The following is a 20,938-nucleotide window of genomic DNA, read 5'->3' as shown; positions in this document are numbered from 1 at the left end:
CAATGCAATCTCTCGAAGGTAATCAATCCAGAAGTTCTACCACGGTTCTGTAACGATGTGATCCAATGTCTTGTCGCTTTCGAGTTGGTGTTCCCGCCATCCTTCTTCAATATTATGACGCACCTCCTGGTTCACCTAGTCGATGAGATTTCCATTCTCGGTCTGTATTTCTACACAATATGTTCCCCTTCGAGAGGTTCATGGGAGTATTAAAGAAATATGTTCGTAACCGTGCTAGGCCAGAAGGAAGCATCGTCAAGGGCTATGGAAATGAGGAGGTAATTGAGTTTTGTGTTGACTTTGTTCCTGACCTTAAGCCGATTGGTCTTCCTCAATCGCGGCACGAGGGGAGACTAAGTGGAAAAGGCACGATCGGAAGGAAATCAATGATATGTATGGACGGCCATTCTCTCGTTGAAGCACACCACACGGTTCTGACCAATTCCAGCTTGGTTGCTCCGTACTTTGAGAAACACAAGAATATTTTACGCTCGGACAACCACAGGAAGCCTGAATCCTGGATTAGGAAGGCCCACATGGAGACTTTCGGCAGCTTGGTTGAGAAAACATTTAATGAGTGACAATAAGGTTGTAGATCAGCTGTACATGTTGGCCAAGACACCATCTTCGACTATAACGACTTTCCAAGGGTACGAGATAAATGGGAATACATTTTACACGATCGCCCAAGATAAAAAGAGCACCAACCAAAACAGTGGTGTCCGCTTTGATGCAGCAACCGAGAATGGGCAAAAGGTCACATATTATGGTTACATAGAGGAGATATGGGAACTTGACTATGGACCCTCCTTTAGGGTCCCTTTGTTCCGGTGCAAATGGTTCAAGCTAACAGGAGGTGGGGTAAAGGTGGACCAGCAATACGGAATGACAATGGTGGATTTCAACAATCTTGGTTATCTTGACGAACCATTCGTCCTAGCGAAAGATGTCGCTCAGGTTTTCTATGTGAAGGACATGAGTAGCAAACCGAGGAAACGGAAAGATAAGAAAATGATCAGTACATCGTTCGATGATCCAAAGCGCCACATTGTTCTTTCAGGGAAAAGAAACATCGTGGGAGTGGAGGACAAGACAGACATGTCAGAAGATTATAATATGTTTGCTGAAATTCCGCCCTTCAAAGTGAACACCGACCCAAGCATTAAGTTAAATGATGAGGATGCTCCATGGATACGGCACAATCGTAAGCAAGCAGGGACACAAGGGAAGAAATGATGTGTAATAATTTATTGTACCAAACTTTGTTGAATGAATCATGTGAATTATATTACCCGTGATGTGTTTGGTGTCCATTTTCGAATGATTCAATTGACTCGAGATAGCACTGATGATACATGAAATTTGGAGTGACTAAGTCATACTCCTGCATACATGAAATTTGGAGTGACTAAGTCATACTCCTGCATACAGGAAATTTGGAGTGACTAAGTCATACTCCTACATACTTGAAATTTGGAGTGATTTAGTCATACTCCTGCCTAGGCGTATAATATGCATACTCGTAGTCTTCATAGCCGCCGCCATTGTACTGGTAGTCGTCGCCTTCTAAGTTGCCGGCGTCGTCGTCGCTGCTGTCGTCGCTGTCGTCGGGCGGCGCTCGTGGCTCGAACTGAGGGTAGCGCAGGCGGGGGATATCGCCGGCCGTGATGTAGTCCATGACGCTCTGCAGAGTCCGGCCGTACCACCATAGCCGACGGCCGGCCTCGTGGAAGTTTCCAGGAGGCAGACCGTCCTCCTCATACCTGGCGAGCGCCCTCTCACGCCGATTGATGAAGAAGGCGTCCCAAGTATGCTGGTTATCGGGATGCCAGCGGGGATTCATCCGCTGCTCCGGCGTGAGGTCGAGGTAGTAGTGGTTCGTGATGGCCGCCGGCGCGCGGTACACGAGGGACGGGAGGGACCGGCACGCCGCCGGCGCTTAGGCTCCGGCCCGGCAGGACGCGGTAGCCCGGAGGGCAAGGGTAGTTCGAGGCGCAAAGCTCCTCCACCTGCTGGTAGGTTAGAGTGGGTGCGGTGGAAGCCATGAGAGAGTGATGAGAGATTGTAGAGATGTGATGCTGGCCAAGCCGGGCTACCTATATGTAGTGACAAATGGCGGGAAAAATGGGAGCGGGAAGACAGGAGGCGGGAAGAAAGAGGCGGGGAGAAAGTGGCGGGAAGAAATTGGCGGGAAAAAATTGGCGGGAAGAAAGAGGCCGGAAGAAAGAGGCGGGAAGACAGGGAAGAAATGGCGGGAAGAAGAGAAATGCCCGTGATGTGTTTGAAATGAATTAGTTTTATTTTTATGAATTTTTTGATATATTATTTGTATTTTTAACATTTTGAATTGAATTGGTTTTATTTTTCTGAATTTTTTGATATATAATTTATATTTTTAACATATTGAAATGAATTAGTTTTATTTTTCTGATTTTTTTGATATATAATTTGTATTTTTAACATATTGAAATGAATTTGTTTTATTTTTCTAATTTTTTTGATATATAATTTGTATTTTTAAGATTTTGAATTGAATTAGTTTTATTTTTCTGAATTTTTTGATATATTATATGTATTTTTCACAATTAGAAATGAATTATATGTATTTTTAACATTTTGAAAAAGAAAAGAATTTTGAAAAAGGCCTTTAGTCGCGGTTGTCCTGGCCAACCGCGACTAAAGGTCATTTCCGCGGGAACCAAAAAAGGGGCGAAAAAAGGCCTTTGGTCGCGGTTGGCCTGGCCAACCGCGACTAAAGGGGACTTTAGTCGCGGTTGGCCGAGCCAACCGCGACCAAAGGGTGGTCCCTATATATTCCCGCGGCGCGAACCGCCGCGCCAGAGTCTCATCTTCTCGATCGATCCGTCTTCGTCGCCTGCGCCGCCGCTCGACATCCACGTCTGCGCCGTCTACGTCGCCTGCGCCGCCGCTCGTCATCGCCGCCGGAGAAGCGTCGTCGCCCGCTCAGCGCCCCGCGCTCGTAACCGCGCCGCCGCCGTAAGCGTCCGCGCTTCGCCGTAACCGCCGCCGCCGTCGACAGATCGAGCCGCGCGCTGCGCGCGCCGCCACACACACTGCCGGGGCCACCGCCGCGCCGCCACACACGGTGCGGGCGCCACCGCACACGCACGTCATCGCCGGCGCCACCGCCGCGCGCCGCCGGCCGCCGGCGCCGCCGTACGTCCACCATCGGCCGGGAGAGATCGAGAGGGCGCCGGGGCGCCACAGTGTACACGGCCGGCCAGGGTTTTTTTTTCTTTTTTTTTAGTTTTTTTTTAGTTTTTTTGTTCTTTTTAATTTTAAGTAGTTAATTAGTTTAATAAAAACGGTAAATTTGACTTAACAAAATTTGAGTTATAAATTTCAGTTATAAATTTCAGTTATAATTTTGACTTAATAAAAAAACATATAGTTAACAAAAAAACATATTTTGACTTAATAATTTTTTGTTTTGTCCACTTATAATTAATGAATTAATTAGTAACTATATATATAGTTAACAAAAAAACATAAAACTTGATAATTTTGACTTAATAAAATTTTAAGTGGACAAAAAATTTCTGAATTTTGACTTAACAAAAAAATTCACTAGCAACCCACCGCCACCGACCCCGCATGTATACGGAGGGGGCGGCGAGGCCCTCGCCTCCCCCTCCGTATACGCGCGGGTTTTTTTCTTTTTTTACGAGAGAGAGGATCGGCACACCGCTACCGCCCTTTCGCCCCTGCCTCGCCGCCCCCCCTCCGTATACGGCGAGGGAGGCCTCTATGTGTTGTCCTCGGCACCGCCACCGCCCTTTTGCCACCGCCACCGCCCTCTCTCCTTTTGCCACCGCCCTTTCGACACCGCACTTAAATAATTAGTTTTGACTACATGTTTTCAGGACTTACATATGGCGGACGATAGAGCTGACCCAATTCTGGACAACTATGATCTGGACGTTGAAGACCATATATTCGGCATCATAAAAGGGGATATTCCATATGAGCCGACCGGACAAGAAGAAGATGATATCTCTTCTTATCTGAACCTTGACGGTGAAGATGAAGGGCGCCGTCAGCAAGATGATGCCGAAGAAACGTCGGTAAACGACGATCTTGCATTGGAAGTAGCAACCACCTCCGGCGCCGAGGTATATATATACATTGAGCCTCTGGTGATACAAACTAACTGATTTGAATAAATGTGTGTGTACTAACGCGCGCGACTCTCTTTCTTATTTTAGCCCTCGGCCGGATCGTCGAAAAAATCGAGTACGTCGTCGTCAAAGCGTGGCGCAACCAAGACGATGAAAGCAGGAGAAACATGCACCATCGATGTTGTCGATGAAGCAACCGGCAGGCCGCTGGAGCCCAGCAAGAACGCCACCAAGTTTGTCAGCCAATGCGGAGCCGTTGTTAGAGACAACGTCTCGATCACCCGCCAGGAGTGGAATGAGCCAAAGAAGGCACGTGTTGGTTTCACTTTTGTCGATAAGAGAGAAAAAAAAGATTGCTTCAACAAGCTTATGGAACATTTCGTTCTACCTCCGGAATACCGCAAATACGATGAGGAGGGTAACAAGATTGCGGAAAACAAGGAGAGGCGCAAGCTAGTCAAACAGTTCGCTCTTTCTAGGATGGCCAACGCATTCCGGAAATACAAGCAAAATCTAGCCCATGACTTTGTCAACCAGGGCAAGACTCCGGATTTCATAGGACAATATGAGAAACTGCAACATGATTGGCCAGAATTTGTGAAGCAAAAGAAATCGGAGCAGTTCCTTGAACTATCGAGAAAAAATAAGGAAAATGCGGCCAAGAAGGAGTACAATCATAAAATGGGGCCAGGAGGGTATCGCTTTTGGCAGCCTAAGTGGGAGAAGATGGAGAACGAGCTGAGGGCGCGAGGAATCCGTCCAGGTACGGAGGGATGGGACCCAAGGGCCAAAAGCTGGTGGTACGGGCATGGGGGATCGCTGAACCCGGAGACAGGGGAGTGTGTTTATCAGGGCAAAATAATTACACCCACCCAAAAGCTTATTGAGGCAATGAGGGAGGCTCAAGAGGGGAGGATCAGGTTCAACAGAGAGAACGACGCCCTGACAAAAGCCCTCGGGAATCCTGAACACGGAGGACGTATACGAGGCATGGGGCCCATTCCGTGGAAAATAGGGTTCCCCCTAACGATGACCCGTACGGTTACAGAAGCCGTAAGAGAAAGATGGATCGGGATGCAGATGTTGTGGCGAAGTTGGTAACTGAAATGGATGTGATGAAGAAAACCGTGAGTGTACTAGTCGCCGAAAGAGATGCAGCTCGGGCGCAGCATGCTGAAGATCATCCAATGGATCTCGGAAGCCAGCAGAAGAAGCAGCGTGGCTTCCACGGAGGCCTCACCGGCTGGTGCACCGACGATAGAAATTACTGCACCGGAGCCTGCGGTGGTCGAAATTACTGCACCGGAGCCTCCTCGCTACCCCGTGGACGATATAAAGGAGATGAAAGCATGTCATCTGTATTATCCTATCGGGAACATGTCCATGAAGGTAGCCATCGGCAGTGCTTTACCACCTGGAGCACTCCACCACAACAACCCCATTCAAGATGGCTATGCTCGTGTGACGGTGGAGGAGATAGTCCAAGGGTTTGAGAACCTGGACATTGACATTGCTACACCTGAAGGGGTGAAAAGACTTGGAGATGTCAAGCGCCAGTTCATTCTATGGAATAATAAATTTATCAAGTTTGCAGGCGAGGCGCCAACAAGTCCACCCCGTACGGTGGTGGTGGTGGCTGTGGATGATACGGTGGCGGTGGCGGTGGCGGTGACGGTGGCGGTGGCGGTGGCGGTGTCGGTGGTGCTTCACCTAATACACCTCATTCACGTCGCACACGCCGCCGCCCCGCCTCCTCGTCCGGCGGGTGATCAGGACACCGGTACCGCCCCAATCCACCTCCGGCGAAGAAGCGAGGCAGTCCTGGGTTATTAACCCGGACCCTTACGTACCTAAGAAAACAAAGGTACCGGAGGTATCATCGAAGCCTCTCCCCACGAGGGCTTGGGCTAGTAGAGCCGAGGAAGTCGCGGCGGGCGCGGCTGCTGATTTAGAGAAATGGAAGGCGAGCGTCAAGAGGAAAATAGAGGGCGAGCCCAAGCCGGTATATTCGACAAGGAAAAGCAAGGGCTAAGTCATTTTTGAACACACCGTCCCAAGCCGCGAAGAATCTGCTCGACGACTATTTACGTGAACTTCGTAGGCAAGCACTCGCGTTCAAGAACAGGAAAGAGTTGGCGGAGAAGAAAGCCGTGAAGGACGAGGCCGAGTCAAAATTAGAAAGGGGGAAAGAAGTTGCCCAGCTCGGGGAACAAAGTAAACAATCGATCGCCCCGCTCATAGTGCAAGCCGCCGATCCGGATGCCCCGATATCATAGCAGCTGCGGCAAAGACATGGATTGACCGTAACGAGTGCCGTAGAACAAGCGGCCGAGTTAGGTATCACTCTTCGTGCAATTGCTAGGCCTTGATGAGGCGCCAATGAAGGACGTAGTATTTACATATGTGAAGAATGGCCCTCTCGTCGAGCCTGCGCAGAAGGGGATCTACCTCGACAAATGCTAGGTCTGCTAAATTGGTACAAGGGTTACATAAAACATAAAAACGCCAAAGACTATATCTATGCGGAAGTTAGATATGAGCATCACTTCAAACATTACTGGGTACAAATTCCTCTGAGTGAATTGTTCCACTGTTCAATCTGCGCGACCTCGACAAATCTATCATCGGTTGCTACGTTACGTAAGTGATTTATTAATTTCTACCCCATCTCGTTCATTGCCTGACTTGTCCTAACTATCTTGTTGTGTACGCTATTATGCAGAATGAAGAAGCGGGAAATGCGAATAAGGAACATCCATGATGTTGGGTTCATTGACCCACACATCGTTAATTCACATGTGTTAGAACACCACCCCGCCGACGTGGAGGATGACCTGTGGCGGTTTATTAGAAAACAGCAACAGAAAAGTGATATTCTATTTCCTTACCATTTTGGGTGAGTGTTTCTGTCTTGAGCACATTCTCTTTTGTTTACTCCATGCATGGTATGTGGCTAATCGATGAGTTATGCATGATCGTGCATGTACCGTGTCCGCAGGTTCCACTGGATTCTTATGGTAATTAAAGTTCAGACCTCCTCAGTTCTCATCCACGACTCTCTGAATATGGATCCGGCGCTTTGGGGCGACATGAGAAAAATGATGCAAAAGTAATTATTTTCATTCATTTGCGCTCTATATCGATCGGCCTATTTCGTTCATCATTTCCTAATATCAAGTAACTAATTAATAACTCTCTTGTTTATTTAATTTTCTTTGCCTCGTAGGGTTTGGAGACGGTTCGTAGATACCAAGGTCGGTGAATTCAAAAAGGAGCTACATTTTAAAATGGTAGTGCCGACGACTGGGGATATTCAGCCACCGGGGACCAATCTATGTGGATACTATGTTTGTGAGAGGATCCGGAGATACTGCAATGAGCGGGACCAGACGTGTGAGAACAACATCCTGAGGAATAACCTCCGGAAGACGCTTAGTCCAGAAGCTCGCTTCCGACCACTTCAAGAGGAACTAGCTGGATGGTTGGCGAGGGAAGTCATCGATCCTAGAGGAGAACACTATTACGATGACGTAGAACTTTATATGCACCAGAATTTGTAACTAACTTGTTCAAAATTGTATATGGTCATCCGATATTGAATATATATTGTATATGGTCATCCGATATTGAATATATATTGTATATTCCTCTTGAATTCTTTTTGGTTCTAATTTCAAATTTGTTTGAAATTGTACATTCATATGCATGTATGTATACAGTACCGTAGAATATGTGAAACTCCTTCAAAATTAAAACCCAAAAGAAATAAAACAATACAAATTAAAAAGAAACCAGATTTAGGGGGAGGGGGGGCTAAAACCCTAAACCCTGCGGAGGCCTTTAGTCGCGGTTGGCCAGAAGAACCGCGACTAAAGGTCCTCCGCCCTGGCGCTCCCCTGCGGCCCACGTGGACGGGCCTTTAGTCGCGGTTCGTAAGGAACCGCGACTAAAGGGGGGGGCCTTTAGTCGCGCTGCTTTGGTCGCGGTTGGGCCACCGCGACTAATGGCAGTTGCCAACCGCGACCAAAGCCCTTTTTTCCACCAGTGGTCACAGCTCTATACAGGCCAGGCACTAATTAGCATCATAGCATGCATACAGGTCTTGTTTAGTCCTTTTAACTGTTACCTGGGGAATCATCCTTCTAACTGTTTCACCAGCCGTCTAAAATAAGAGTTTGAGCAGTCACCACTGGTCATGAGGATCCATCGGGGAAAAGCTCTTACCGGCCGGCCCACCATGAGTATTCCTACAAGGGTATAAGATCACTAGTAGTGCTCCTAAACCCTCAAATTTTAAAAGTAACTGTTTTCTTATAGTTTGCGAGAGAAAAACGCGTAGACTAGAACCCCTAAATCCTTAAATCTTCAAAAAAAAAGGGGTCCAACCCTTAAACCCAATTTCAACCTGTAGAAGTGTGGGTTGGGGAGGCCAAACTGCCCCAACCCGCACTCCTCTTCCAACTCGCGCGGGAGGGAAATTTCCCCTCCCCAACCTCCCGCGTCCGCGCCGCCGGCCGCCGCCCGCCATGATTCCGGTCGCCACCCGCCTCCCCTCGACCTCCGCCGGCCACCACGAGCACCCCCGCCCCCCGATCCGCGCCTCCCCGCCGCCGCCGCCCCAAACCGCCGCGCCCGCCTCCCGTACCTCCCCAAGCCTCCCGAGCCGGTCGCGCCCGGCCCCTACCGCCGCCGCCTCCCCGAACTCCCCCAACCGCCGCCCTCCCCCGACCGGACCCGACCGCCACGCCCCGGACCCGAGCTGCCGCTCCCTGCCCTGCCCCCCACCTCCCCGAGCCGCGCCCCACCCCCGACCAGCTGCTGCTGCGCTGCCCCGCGTCGCCCCGAGCCGCCCCACCCCCTTGCAGGTATGCCTCCTCTTTATTTTCTTTGTTTTTCTTTGTTTCAATTTTCCATCTTTATTCATTAGCACTAACAATTTTGTTTGTTGTTTTGTAGATGGAGGTGACCACCGACGACTCCATGTTGTTGTCCGATGATTCCGGTTGGTCGTCGTCATACGATTCGGACATTGAGGAGTTGCTTCAAGACAACGACGTCGAGATGGTGCAAATCCTCGTCGAGGTGCAAGAGTTTGAAGACCGCGTGAAGTTGATGGATCAGAGGAGGGGGTCCAAGATGGGGCGAGTCACAATCTACCGGAACCGCGCTCTCGAACACGAGCATTTGATGCAAGACTACTTCGCCAAGGTACTGACACATACCCACCTCGCCTCTTCCGGAGAAGGTACCGAATACCGTTCGTAGGTTTGCAAAATTAGTCATCCGGTTGTATGATGATGTGTATCTTCGGGCCCCCAACGAGCAAGATACAAAGAGAATGATGGAGATGAATGAAAAAGGGATGGCCGGGGATGCTTGGTAGTCTAGATTGCATGCATTGAACATGAAAAAATTGCCCAAAGGCATGGCAAGGAATGTATTGCGGTAAAAGCCGTGATGCTACCATTGTGCTTGAGGCCGTGGCATCGTAGGACACATGGATTTGGCATGCATTTTTTGGTTTGCCGGGAACACTCAATGATATCAATGTGCTCAATAGATCTCCTTTGTTTGCAAGATTAGTTTCTGGGGATGCTCCAACTTGCAACTACAAAATCATGGACAATGAGTACTCAATGGGATACTATCTCACCGATGGCATTTATCCCAAGTGGGCAACTCTTGTGAAGTCCATCAAGGAGAAAAATGGGGTGCCCTTAACCAGAAAGGATGCTCATTTCACCAAGGAACAAGAGGCAGCCCGCAAGGATATTGAGAGAGCTTTTGGTGTTTTGCAAGCAAGGTTTGCCATAGTTCAGGGTCCAGCTCGTTTTTGGGACACAAAAACCCTGATGAACATCATGAAATGTTGTGTGATTCTACACAACATGATACTCGAGGATGAGAGAGAGTTAAACCTGCCTTATTTCTATGACAATGTTGGTACCCGTGTGCAACTGGAAAGAAATCCTTGTCGCATACAAGCTTTTCTTGAAGCACATGATGCAATTGAGGATGCAAAGACTCATGGTCAGCTCCGGGATGATCTAGTAGATCACCATTGACAGTTGGATGGGCGGCGCCAAGGTCCATGATCTATCTTTGTTTTACTTTTCTATGTCCTATTTGATTTAAACAATTATTGTAATAACTTGAATGATAATTATGTGCTTGAAAGTACTATTTGGTGTTGTAATAATAACTAGAATGATTATTATGTGCTTCAAACCGTTATTGAGATGATGGTAATTGTGATATATCAAATAAATGTTTTTAAGGGTTTGAGGCGTCTAGTCTTTGCCCTCAATCGTTAGTTTTAAGGGTTTGATGGTTCTAGTCTTTGCCCCTGTTTTACACCCCTTAAAAGTGCTAAAAAATACCCATTCTCAATTCTTAACTGCTTTAAAGATTTAAGTGTTTAGAGCTCTACTGCTCTAACTACCGTGCCGGCCACCATGCACACCACTAGTAAACTGTAAATCAACATATCAATGTTCTTATTATTACATTGATCCGTACTGGCTGCTGCGCTACCTGGCCGCTTGGCAGCAGCATATCCTCCTGCATTAGACCATACAAATTGCCTAGCGACAGCAACACTACCGCAATAAGAACTCGCCTCCTACTTCACCACCCTCTCGGTCTCCTGAGCGAGAGCTAGCTGCAAGACAGCACTACCATAAGTACAGAGCACCACGTCTACTGGTGATACTGGCCGGCCGACTAATGCCGGAGAAGCCTCCTCCGCCCCGGCGCCGTCCCATGGCGGCGGGGAGCTGGGTCCGGTCCCTCCAGTGCAGGTCCACGGCCGTGGAGGACGTCGCGACGCTGCCCAAGAAGCCCCACCTCCTCCTCCGGTCAAGCTGCGCCAGCTCCGGCGACATCCACGGGAACAAGGCTGCCTCCTCGTGCAAGCCCAAGCTCAGGCCGAGCTCGAAGGCAGGTGTGGAGACCAAGAAGCCCAAGGAGGGTAATAAGCCGGCCACCAGCGTGCCGCGCCCGCCGTCGCCTCCTCCCGGCCCGCTGGGTCCGCTGCCGGCGCTGACCGAGCTCCCGGCCGGGCACTCCTCGCGGCAGGTGGTCGAGATCATCTTCCTCTCGTCCTGGTCTCAGTTTCCGTCGGTGGCGTCTACGGCTTCCGGCGGCGCGTTCGCGGGGGAGGTGGAGATGCTGTTCCGCGTGCACAACCAAGCGCGCGCCGTGGCGCGCTTCGAGGACTACCGTGCGGCCGTGCGCGCGCGGGCCGGCGGCGCGGCGCGCAGCGCCGCCGACGGCAACGAGATGATGCGCTTCTCCCCGGCGCCGCCGCACGGCAACGGCGGCGGCGCGTCCCTGCGCGTCGTCCGGACCTTCGACGGCAGCGGCGGCGCGCACGCCAGCGGGAGCGGCCGCGGGCCCGGGAGGCGAGCGATGTTCCTGTGCAGGGTGATCGCCGGGAGGGTGGCGGAGGGGGAGGAAGCCTGCTCCGAGGCCGAGGCCGGCAGGGAGGGGTACGACTCGGCGCGCGGCGGCAAGGGCGAGCTGGTGGTGTTCGACCGGCGCGCCGTGCTCCCTTGCTTCCTCATCATCTACAAGCTGTAAAGAAGAGAACACCATGTCCAGTAACCCTGCCGCTAATACTATTAATATTGGCACTTACTCTTGCGTTAATCATCATTTGCATACTGGTTCCTCCATGAAAACTCCAGCCGATCATCACAGGCCTCGCTGCAGCGCGCGCTAGGGTTACAATTTAGGGCGTGTACAGTGGCTGCACTTGGCGTACCTGCCGTCCTGGTACTGTACAAGTGTGTATGCTTTGCCTTGCGTCCTGGCGCGGGTACGTACGTACGTGCAGCGGCATCGCAGAGCGGCACTGTGGCGACTCTGCGAGGGTCCGTCGTTTATTCCCCGGAGTTGTCGTCTTCGACGGGGAGCCCGGAGGGGGAGGCTTTCTAGCTAGGGTTTCGTGCGCCTGGAGGCAAGACAAAGGGAATGGAACGGCCGGTGGCAGCCGGAGGAGTCGCGTCGCATCAGTCAGCACTCAGCACGTTCGTCGGGACGCCGCGCGCGCCGCTGAACGGGGATGGCCCGACGCGCGCGCAGCACGGGTGGCCGAGCCTGTGATGGAGCCAGGCGCGTTAAAGAGGAGGAGGCGTTTGCGTTTGGCGCTGCTCCTCGTGTCTTCAACTCGGGAGTCTCTGTTCGCCACGTGATATCTACTCACTCACTCCTATGTGCTACAGTACGTGCGTGAATGCTTTGCTTGCATGGAGTAGCTAGACGAGGTACCGCCACTGCAACTTTTCAGGTCCTGGTCACGGTAAAAGGATGGAAGTGTGTCTTTTGTGAGGAGCAGCCGTGTTAGTTACTGTAGTGTGCACCCTTGAATATTTTGTTGCATAGAATACATCAAATTCAGGTTGGATTAATGGGTAAACCCTAGAATGCCGCCGCCGCCCCCTCCCCCTCGGGTTGGACGTGTTTGGGCCATGCCCGAATTTTTTCGGCTCGGCGCATACTACGTTGGTGCGCACCTCCAACAAACCCGCCCCCGGCTTTCCCACGTCGCGGGCCTACCGATGGGGAGAAATCCTTTGCTCGGTTCCGCCACTAGCCTACTTGAAGGGCATCGTCACGGCGACGGTCTCGTCGAGCTCCAAGGGAAACCCCGGGTTTGGCTTCTCGGACCGGACGATGGTTGTGTGTGTGTCAGTGTGTGTGGCGTCTTCTACCTCCTTGGAGGCACTAGGTAGGATCATATTCTTCGGAGATATCATGGATGCATAGCAGCATTGGGCTCCAGCGCAGACATGGCATGAAAGGTCGTTTGCTCCAATATACCCGGGTCACAATGGTGGCACGCGGCGCCGTCCTCCCTTTTGAGGGCACCATATTTGGAGTAGGTGCTGGCTAGAGGGGTCTTGCGGTGGAGCGGCGTGGTTTCTTCCGCGTCGAACACGAAGAGCCTTAGCATCGTGGTGCAGTCGGGGCTTGGCGTCGGATGCGTGATGATAGACGCGTGCAGGACAGTGATGATATCTGGCGTCGTGGTGGCGTCAGTGGCATGCCTGATAAGATAAATACATTGATCTTTGTCCTGAAGATGAGTTTGGCGAAGACGGCGGTGGCGGCGACTTCTGGAGCGTGTTCGTTTGGTCTGCGACGAGGACCTATTGGATCAATGCTCCAGTTTTAAACGATGTGCCCAAGTGTGAAGTGAGAACACATGGCTCTGACGTTGGCCACCTCCATCATCAGGTTTAGCGCCTCTTGTGGGTTGATCGATGTATTATTTTGTAAAAAAAATTGTTGAATAATATTATACTAAAAGGTTGTGTGTAATCTAGGAATTTAACATCCTTTTCGGAGAGAAAAAAACAAAATCGGGCTGCCAAATAACCTGCTAGTACCAGAGACTAAGAACCAGATTTGCACGACGTTTGGACAGTATAATCAGAAGGGATGAACATGGAACCAGATCTTCTCGAAATTATATATACTGCACATATACAGACCCTGTGGCAGGCTGCTTGTATTCTGTCAAAATCAATCATCTACAAACAGACAAAACGCAGCACATCGTCTCCGTCCGATTAAAATATTGCCACACACTAGTGCAAAACGATTGAATAATGAGTAATATACTGCCTGCGCATGCTTATTGCTCGATCAGCCACCTTTGGCGCCTTTCTTTTCCAGTCTCGCTAGCTACCAGCTTCTCGTTTTTCCATGAACTGAAAAACATATACAACACACCGCCGGCACTGCTTCCGGTTCTTGCTTCATGCTACTGATTACATACATCTTATCCCGGCGGCTGGTGCTGTACTATCGCCATCATCACCACCGTAGCTTTCTCGCAAACTCGCGGCCATGCACGGTAGCTTTTTTTTGCTTCCCCGATAATGTTTGAACGGGAGAGCATACAGTCCCAGTTGCGAGCATACCTTGAGCACCGTCTCAAACACCGGGATTTATCCCTGTTCCTGCATGAACAGAACACTTCACTGTTAAATTATGTGTTCCGTTCATGTCGAAAAATGAGCTAGCAGACCAGCTCAAACTTCAGCTTGTTCTCTGCTAGTAGTGTATCAAAGCCATTTTTATTTGCGAGACTAGCATCCCTCTACGAACAGAAAGTAGGATTCAAACCGTGCACAGACTTTTCAGGCACCACATCCTAAAGTTCCAATCCATCGTTCCAAAAATAATGCTCTTTTAGGTCCAACTGAATCTGCCCAAATAAAAGGGAATCGATCAATGTATAAAGCGCTCCTGCACGAGTTACTTGAAGAGCTCAAACTTCTATTGAAGGCCTCAAAAGGCAGGAAACCCCAAATGAGTAGTAGCAAAACTCAAGGTGCCATGACTCAAGTTTGAATCAGTTCGTCTCAAAGGTACATTCAAACACTCGATCAGTTTTGATAGTGCTGGGGGCCACATGTTCTTTCTGGGTTGCAGAGTCCACTACAATGTAGGATGCATTTGAAGCGACAAGTCTTATTTAAATAATTATTAAGGTAAATTCAAATGTACAGTAGTAGATGTAGATATACACAGGACGTGCACTCCTCCTACGGTCCCCTCCATCGCTGGTGTTGATGCTGGAATATGCATGAGCAATAATTTACTTGCGACAGATGCTATCTTACACTACTTATAATATGCAGAGACGACTCACAGAATCATAGGCTAATTAAATTAATCGGAAGGAGAGCACAGCTGGGTTCTAAAGTAAACAAAACCTTCAATGGAAGAATTTGTAGTTTGTTTAACCCTGGAGGTAAGAGAGAATATAACATTATGCATCACCAGTTCAGCACATGAGTGGCCATGAAGTCCAAGCTGCAGCATCCAGGAGTACTACTCTCCTACTAGTATTTCTGACCTAGAAAAAGAGAACACATGAGGGTCATAAATTCATCAGTCCATCACATGGTTATGAATTCATCTGCTTGATGTGCACTCTTCTATCCTGCATGAAAGACTGAACTAATTAGTACAGTAGTTGGCTCCTGACAAGGAAATGATTTGCAGAATTGAATGGTTTCTCCCTCCTTGTCAAGCGCAACCCCAGCAAACCTCGAGCAACCTCATTTATTGGCATCTATAATTGTGATCTACTTGTTTGTCTACTGACAGGTAAATGGTAGAATACCCATGAACGACCTAGTATGTTAGTACAAAAAACATGGGAACATGTGCTGAAACTGTCTTAACAATACATTGCCAAACTGATGGCATTTCATCGTTCCTAGTAGTCACTGGTAGAAAAACAGGCTTCCGTCCAGCCCCATTAGTCGCGAAACTATAGGAACCGCGACTAATGAAGTCTTTAGTCGCGGTTCGGGAGACGAACAAAGGCCTGGGCCCAGGGCGCTCGGTGGCCAGCTGGTGCACGTGAGGGGCTTTAGTCGCGTTTGGCCAGGCCAACCGCGACTAAAGGTGCCCGAAGGCCTTTAGTCGCGGTTGGCCAGGCCAACCGGGACTAAAGGCCCATCCCTATAAAAGGGCCTCAGCTCACAGCACTTAGCCATTTGGTGCCACTTCTCTTCACAAGCTTCACAAGGGGGTGTAGGTTTGCTTTTGGTTCCTCTTATGCACACAAGGTGTTTGATAAAATGCCCCAAGAGCATGAAACAAACATGATATGAAGTGTTGGAGCCACACTTGAGCTTCCTTATTTATTTTTTCCTCCTCGATCGCGGTTAGCAACTTGAACCTTTCATGTGTCATTGATAAAATATGCATGTGTGTAGTTCATTGTTTAATTTATATTGTTTGTAGCTAGTTAGTTTAACAAATGCATGATGGTTAATTATATATTTTATATTATAATAATGCAGATGAATCGGCAATGGATGTACGGTAACCGACTCTCCGGCGAGTTCACTACGGGTTTGAAAGATTTCCTCGTAGTGGCTAATGCGAACAAGCAGGGGGGTTTTGTTATCTGTCCATGTGTTAACTGTAAGAATCAGAAGGGTTACTCTTCCTCAAGAGATGTTCACATGCACCTGCTTCGGCACGGTTTCATGCCAAGCTATAATTGTTGGACCAAGCATGGAGAAAGAGGGGTTATAATGGAAGAAGATGAAGAAGGGGATGATTTCATCGATGAAAGCTATCTTGCTCATTTCGGTGATACTTTCATGGAGGATGCTGAAGGTGAAGGGGAAGGTGAAGGGGAAGGTGAAGAAGAGGCACGTGATGATCCCGTTGATGATCTTGGTCGGACCATTGCTGATGCACGGAGACGCTGCGAAACTGAAAAGGAGAGGGAGAATTTGGATCGCATGTTAGAGGATCTCAGAAAGGCGCGGTACCCCGGATGCGATGATGGTCTGAAATAGCTGGGCTGCACACTGGATTTGCTGAAATGGAAGGCACAGGCAGGTGTAGCTGACTTGGCATTTGAAAACTTGCTGAAAATGTTGAAGAATATGTTTCCAAAGAATAACGAGTTGCCCGCCAAGCACGTACGAAGCAAAGAAGGTTGTCCGCCCTCTAGGTTTAGAGGTTACGAAGATACATGCATGCATCAACGACCGCATCCTCTACCGCGGTGAATACGAGAATTTGAATGAATGCCCGGTATGCACCGCATTGCGTTATAAGATCGTAGGCGATGACCCCGGTGACGATGTTGAGGGCCGTAAACCCAGGAAGAGGGTTCCCGCCAAGGTGATGTGGTATGCTCCTATAATACCACGGTTGAAACGTCTGTTCAGGAACAAAGAGCATGCCAAGTTGTTGCGATGGCACAAAGAGGACCGTAAGTCGGACGGGGAGTTGAGACACCCCGCAGATGGAACGCAATGGAGAAAGATCGACAGAGAGTTCAAAGATTTTGCAGCTGACGCAAGGAACATAAGATTTGGTCTAAGTACAGATGGCATGAATCCTTTTGGCGAGCAGAGCTCCAGCCATAGCACCTGGCCCGTGACTCTATGCATCTACAACCTTCCTCCTTGGTTGTGCATGAAGCGGAAGTTCATTATGATGCCAGTGCTCATCCAAGGTCCGAAGCAACCCGGCAACGACATCGATATGTACCTAAGGCCATTAGTTGATGAACTTTTACAGCTGTGGGGCAGACCTGGTGTCTGTGTGTGGGATGAGCACAAAGAAGAGGAATTTGACCTACGAGCGTTGCTTTTCGTAACCATCAACGATTGGCCTGCTCTTAGTAACCTTTCGGGACTGTCAAATAAGGGATACAATGCATGCACGCACTGCTTACATGAGACTGAAAGTGTACATTTGCCAAATTGTAAGAAGAACGTGTACCTTGGGCATCGTCGATTTCTTCCGAAAATTCATCCAGTAAGAAAGAAAGGCAAGCATTACAACGGCAAGGCAGATCACCGGCCGAAGCCTGCGGAACACACTGGTGCTGAGGTATTTGATATGGTCAAGGATTTGAAAGTCATCTTTGGAAAGGGTCCTGGCGGACAATCAGTTCCGAAGGGAGCTGACGGGCACGCAGCCATGTGGAAGAAGAAATCTATATTCTGGGAGCTAGAATATTGGAAAGTCCTAGAAGTCCGCTCTGCAATCGACGTGATGCACGTTACGAAGAATATTTGCGTGAACCTCCTAAGCTTCTTGGGCGTGTGATACGTCTCCGACGTATCGATAATTTCTTATGTTCCATGCCACATTATTGATGTTATCTACATGTTTTATGCACACTTTATGTCATATTCGTGCATTTTCTGGAACTAACCTATTAACAAGATGCCGAAGTGCCGATTCTTTGTTTCTGTTTTTGGTTTCAGAAATCCTAGTAAGGAAATATTCTCGGAATTGGACGAAATCAAAGCCCAGGGGCCTATTTTTCCACGAAGCTTCCAAAAGTCCGAAGATGAAACGAAGAGGGGCCACGGGGTGGCCAAACCCTAGGGCGGCGCGGCCCCACCCCTGGCCGCGCCGGCCTATGGTCTGGGCCCCCCGTGCCGCCTCTTGACCTGCCCTTCCGCCTACTTAAAGCCTCCGTGACGAAACCCCGATCGAGAGCCACGATACGGAAAACCTTCCAGAGACGCCGCCAACGCCGATCCCATCTCGGGGGATCCAGGAGATTGCCTCCGGCACCCTGCCGGAGAGGGGAATCATCTCCCGGAGGACTCTACGCCGCCATGGTCGCCTCCGGTGTGATGTGTGAGTAGTCTACCCCTGGACTATGGGTCCATAGCAGTAGCTAGATGGTTGTCTTCTCCCCATTGTGCTATCATTGTCGGATCTTGTGAGCTGCCTAACATGATCAAGATCATCTATCTGTAATTCTATATGTTGCGTTTGTTGGGATCCGATGAATAGAGAATACTTGTTATGTTGATTATCAAAGTTATATCTACGTGTTATTTATGATCTTGCATGCTTTCCGTTACTAGTAGATGCTCTGGCCAAGTAGATGCTTGTAACTCCAAGAGGGAGTATTTATGCTCGATAGTGGGTTCATGCCTGCATTGACACCTGGGACGATGATGAGAAAGTTCTAAGGTTGTGTTGTGCTGTTGCCACGAGGGATAAAACATTGATGCTATGTCTAAGGATGTAGTTGTTGATTACATTACGCACCATACTTAATGCAATTGTCTGTTGCTTTGCAACTTAATACTGGAGGGGGTTCGGATGATAACCTGAAGGTGGACTTTTTAGGCATAGATGCAGTTGGATGGCGGTCTATGTACTTTGTCGTAATGCCCAATTAAATCTCACTATACTCATCATGATATGTATGTGCATGGTCATGCTCTCTTTATTTGTCAATTACCCAACTGTAATTTGTTCACCCAACATGCTGTTCGTCTTATGGGAGAGACACCTCTAGTGAACTGTGGACCCCGGTCCAATTCTCTTTACTGAAATACAATCTACTGCAATACTTGTTCTACTGTTTTCTGCAAACAATCATCTTCCACACAATACGGTTAATCCTTTGTTACAGCAAGCCGGTGAGATTGACAACCTCACTGTTTCGTTGGGGCAAAGTACTTTGGTTGTGTTGTGCAGGTTCCACGTTGGCGCCGGAATCCCTGGTGTTGCGCCGCACTACATCCCGCCGCCATCAACCTTCAACGTGCTTCTTGGCTCCTCCTGGTTCGATAAACCTTGGTTTCTTTCTGAGGGAAAACTTGCTGCTGTGCGCATCATACCTTCCTCTTGGGGTGCCCAACGAACGTGTGAGTTACACGCCATCAGCGTGTATGGGAAGACAAATGATACAAAGGAAGCACGGCAGGACCAGCAACGTTTGAAAGACCCTGATGACCGGCATCCGGAACGGTTTCAAGGTCGTGCCAGCTACGCTCTGACCAAAGAAGAGAAGGTCATCTTTTTTGAATGCCTGAGCAGTATGAAGGTCCCGTCTGGATTCTCGTCCAATATAAAGGGAATAATAAACATGGCGGAGAAAAAGTTCCAAAACCTGAAGTCTCACGACTGCCACGTGATTATGACGCAATTGCTTCCGATTGCTTTGAGGGGGCTCCTGCCGGAAAATGTTCGAGTAGCCATTGTGAAGCTATGTGCATTCCTCAATGCAATCTCTCAGAAGGTAATCAATCCAGAAGTTCTACCACGGTTACAGAACGATGTGATCCAATGTCTTGTCAGTTTCGAGTTGGTGTTCCCGCCATCCTTCTTCAATATTATGACGCACCTCCTGGTTCACCTAGTCGATGAGATTTCCATTCTCGGTCTTGTATTTCTACACAATATGTTCCCCTTCGAGAGGTTCATGGGAATATTAAAGAAATATGTTCGTAACCGTGCTAGGCCAGAAGGAAGCATCGCCAAGGGCTATGGAAATGAGGAGGTAATTGAGTTTTGTGTTGACTTTGTTCCTGACCTTAAGCCGATTGGTCTTCCTCGATCGCGGCACGAGGGGAGACTAAGTGGAAAAGGCACGATCGGAAGGAAATCAACGATATGTATGGACGGCCATTCTCTGACTGAAGCACACCACACAATTCTGACCAATTCCAGCTTGGTGGCTCCGTACTTTGAGAAACACAAGAATATTTTATGCTCGGACAACCCTGGGAAGCCTGAATCCTGGATTAGGAAGGCCCACATGGAGACTTTCGGCAGTTGGTTGAGAAAACATTTAATGAATGACGATCATGTTGTAGATCAGCTGTACATGTTGGCCAAGACACCATCTTCGACTATAATGACTTTCCAAGGGTACGAGATAAATGGGAATACATTTTACACGATCGCCCAAGATAAAAAGAGCACCAACCAAAACAGTGGTGTCTGCTTTGATGCAGCAACCGAGAATGGGCAAAAGGTCACATATTATGGTTACATAGAGGAGATATGGGAACTTGACTATGGACCCTTGATACGTCAGAAACGTATCTACTTTCCCGAACACTTTTGCTATTGTTTTGCCTCTAATTTGTGTGTTTTGGATGCAACTAACACGGACTAACGCTGTTTTCAGCAGAACTGCTCTGGTGTCTCGTTTTTGTGCAGAAATCCAACTTTCGGGAAAAACCTCGGAATTTATGCAGAAGGCCCTATTTTCCCAGGAAACTAACGGAGCCAGAAGGGCAATTGAAGTGGAGGCCCGAGGGCCCCACACCATAGGGCGGCGCGGCCCAGGGGGGGCCCGCGCGGCCCTGTGGTGTGGCCCCCTCGGCCGGCCTCCGACGCCCTCCTTCGGACTATTTATCGGCCTCGACCTAAAAACGCACGGAGAGAAGTCGAAGTCGCCAGAAACCCTCCAGAACGCCGCCACATCGCGAAACTCCGTCGCGGGAGCCAGAAGTCTCCGTTCTGGCACTCCGCCGGGACGGGGAATT

At 49.2% G+C, this 20,938-nt stretch overlaps 2 protein-coding genes and 1 long non-coding RNA gene across 3 annotated transcripts; all 3 read left to right on the top strand.

The window, feature by feature from the left end:
- Window positions 1-3,019: 3,019 nt before the first annotated feature.
- On the top strand, window positions 3,020-6,091 carry LOC139832570 (uncharacterized). Its single transcript, XM_071822357.1, has 4 exons — window positions 3,020-3,032; window positions 3,885-4,133; window positions 4,227-5,175; window positions 6,054-6,091. The coding sequence occupies exons 2-4, from the start codon at window positions 3,894-3,896 to the stop codon at window positions 6,089-6,091; spliced, it is 1,227 nt and encodes a 408-aa protein (XP_071678458.1). The 5' UTR covers window positions 3,020-3,032; window positions 3,885-3,893.
- A 776-nt stretch (window positions 6,092-6,867) lies between these two features.
- On the top strand, window positions 6,868-7,760 carry LOC139832101 (uncharacterized). The gene is made up of 3 exons (XR_011746679.1): window positions 6,868-7,035; window positions 7,138-7,248; window positions 7,366-7,760. It is a non-coding gene; the product is annotated as an uncharacterized lncRNA (long non-coding RNA).
- Window positions 7,761-10,728: 2,968 nt separating this feature from the next.
- Window positions 10,729-11,803, top strand: LOC127306782 (uncharacterized). Its single transcript, XM_051337487.2, has one exon. It carries the CDS (start codon window positions 10,866-10,868, stop codon window positions 11,718-11,720), a length of 855 nt encoding a protein of 284 aa, XP_051193447.1. The 5' UTR covers window positions 10,729-10,865; the 3' UTR covers window positions 11,721-11,803.
- The last annotated feature ends 9,135 nt before the right edge of the window (window positions 11,804-20,938 follow it).

This window comes from Lolium perenne, chromosome 6, assembly GCF_019359855.2.
Source record: "Lolium perenne isolate Kyuss_39 chromosome 6, Kyuss_2.0, whole genome shotgun sequence".
Taxonomy (NCBI): domain Eukaryota; kingdom Viridiplantae; phylum Streptophyta; class Magnoliopsida; order Poales; family Poaceae; genus Lolium; species Lolium perenne.
The sequence above is the reverse complement of the archived record's forward strand: the minus strand, read 5'-3'. Positions and strand labels throughout refer to the sequence as shown.

Coding starts and splice junctions, on each gene's coding strand:
- LOC139832570 (XM_071822357.1), top strand. CDS start 3,894: ATGGCGGACGATAGAGCTGACCCAATTCTGGACAACTATGATCTGGAC. Junction 4,134..4,226: donor CAACCACCTCCGGCGCCGAG/GTATATATATAC, acceptor TTCTTATTTTAG/CCCTCGGCCGGATCGTCGAA. Junction 5,176..6,053: donor GTTCCCCCTAACGATGACCC/GTACGGTTACAG, acceptor TTGGGCTAGTAG/AGCCGAGGAAGTCGCGGCGG.
- LOC127306782 (XM_051337487.2), top strand. CDS start 10,866: ATGCCGGAGAAGCCTCCTCCGCCCCGGCGCCGTCCCATGGCGGCGGGG.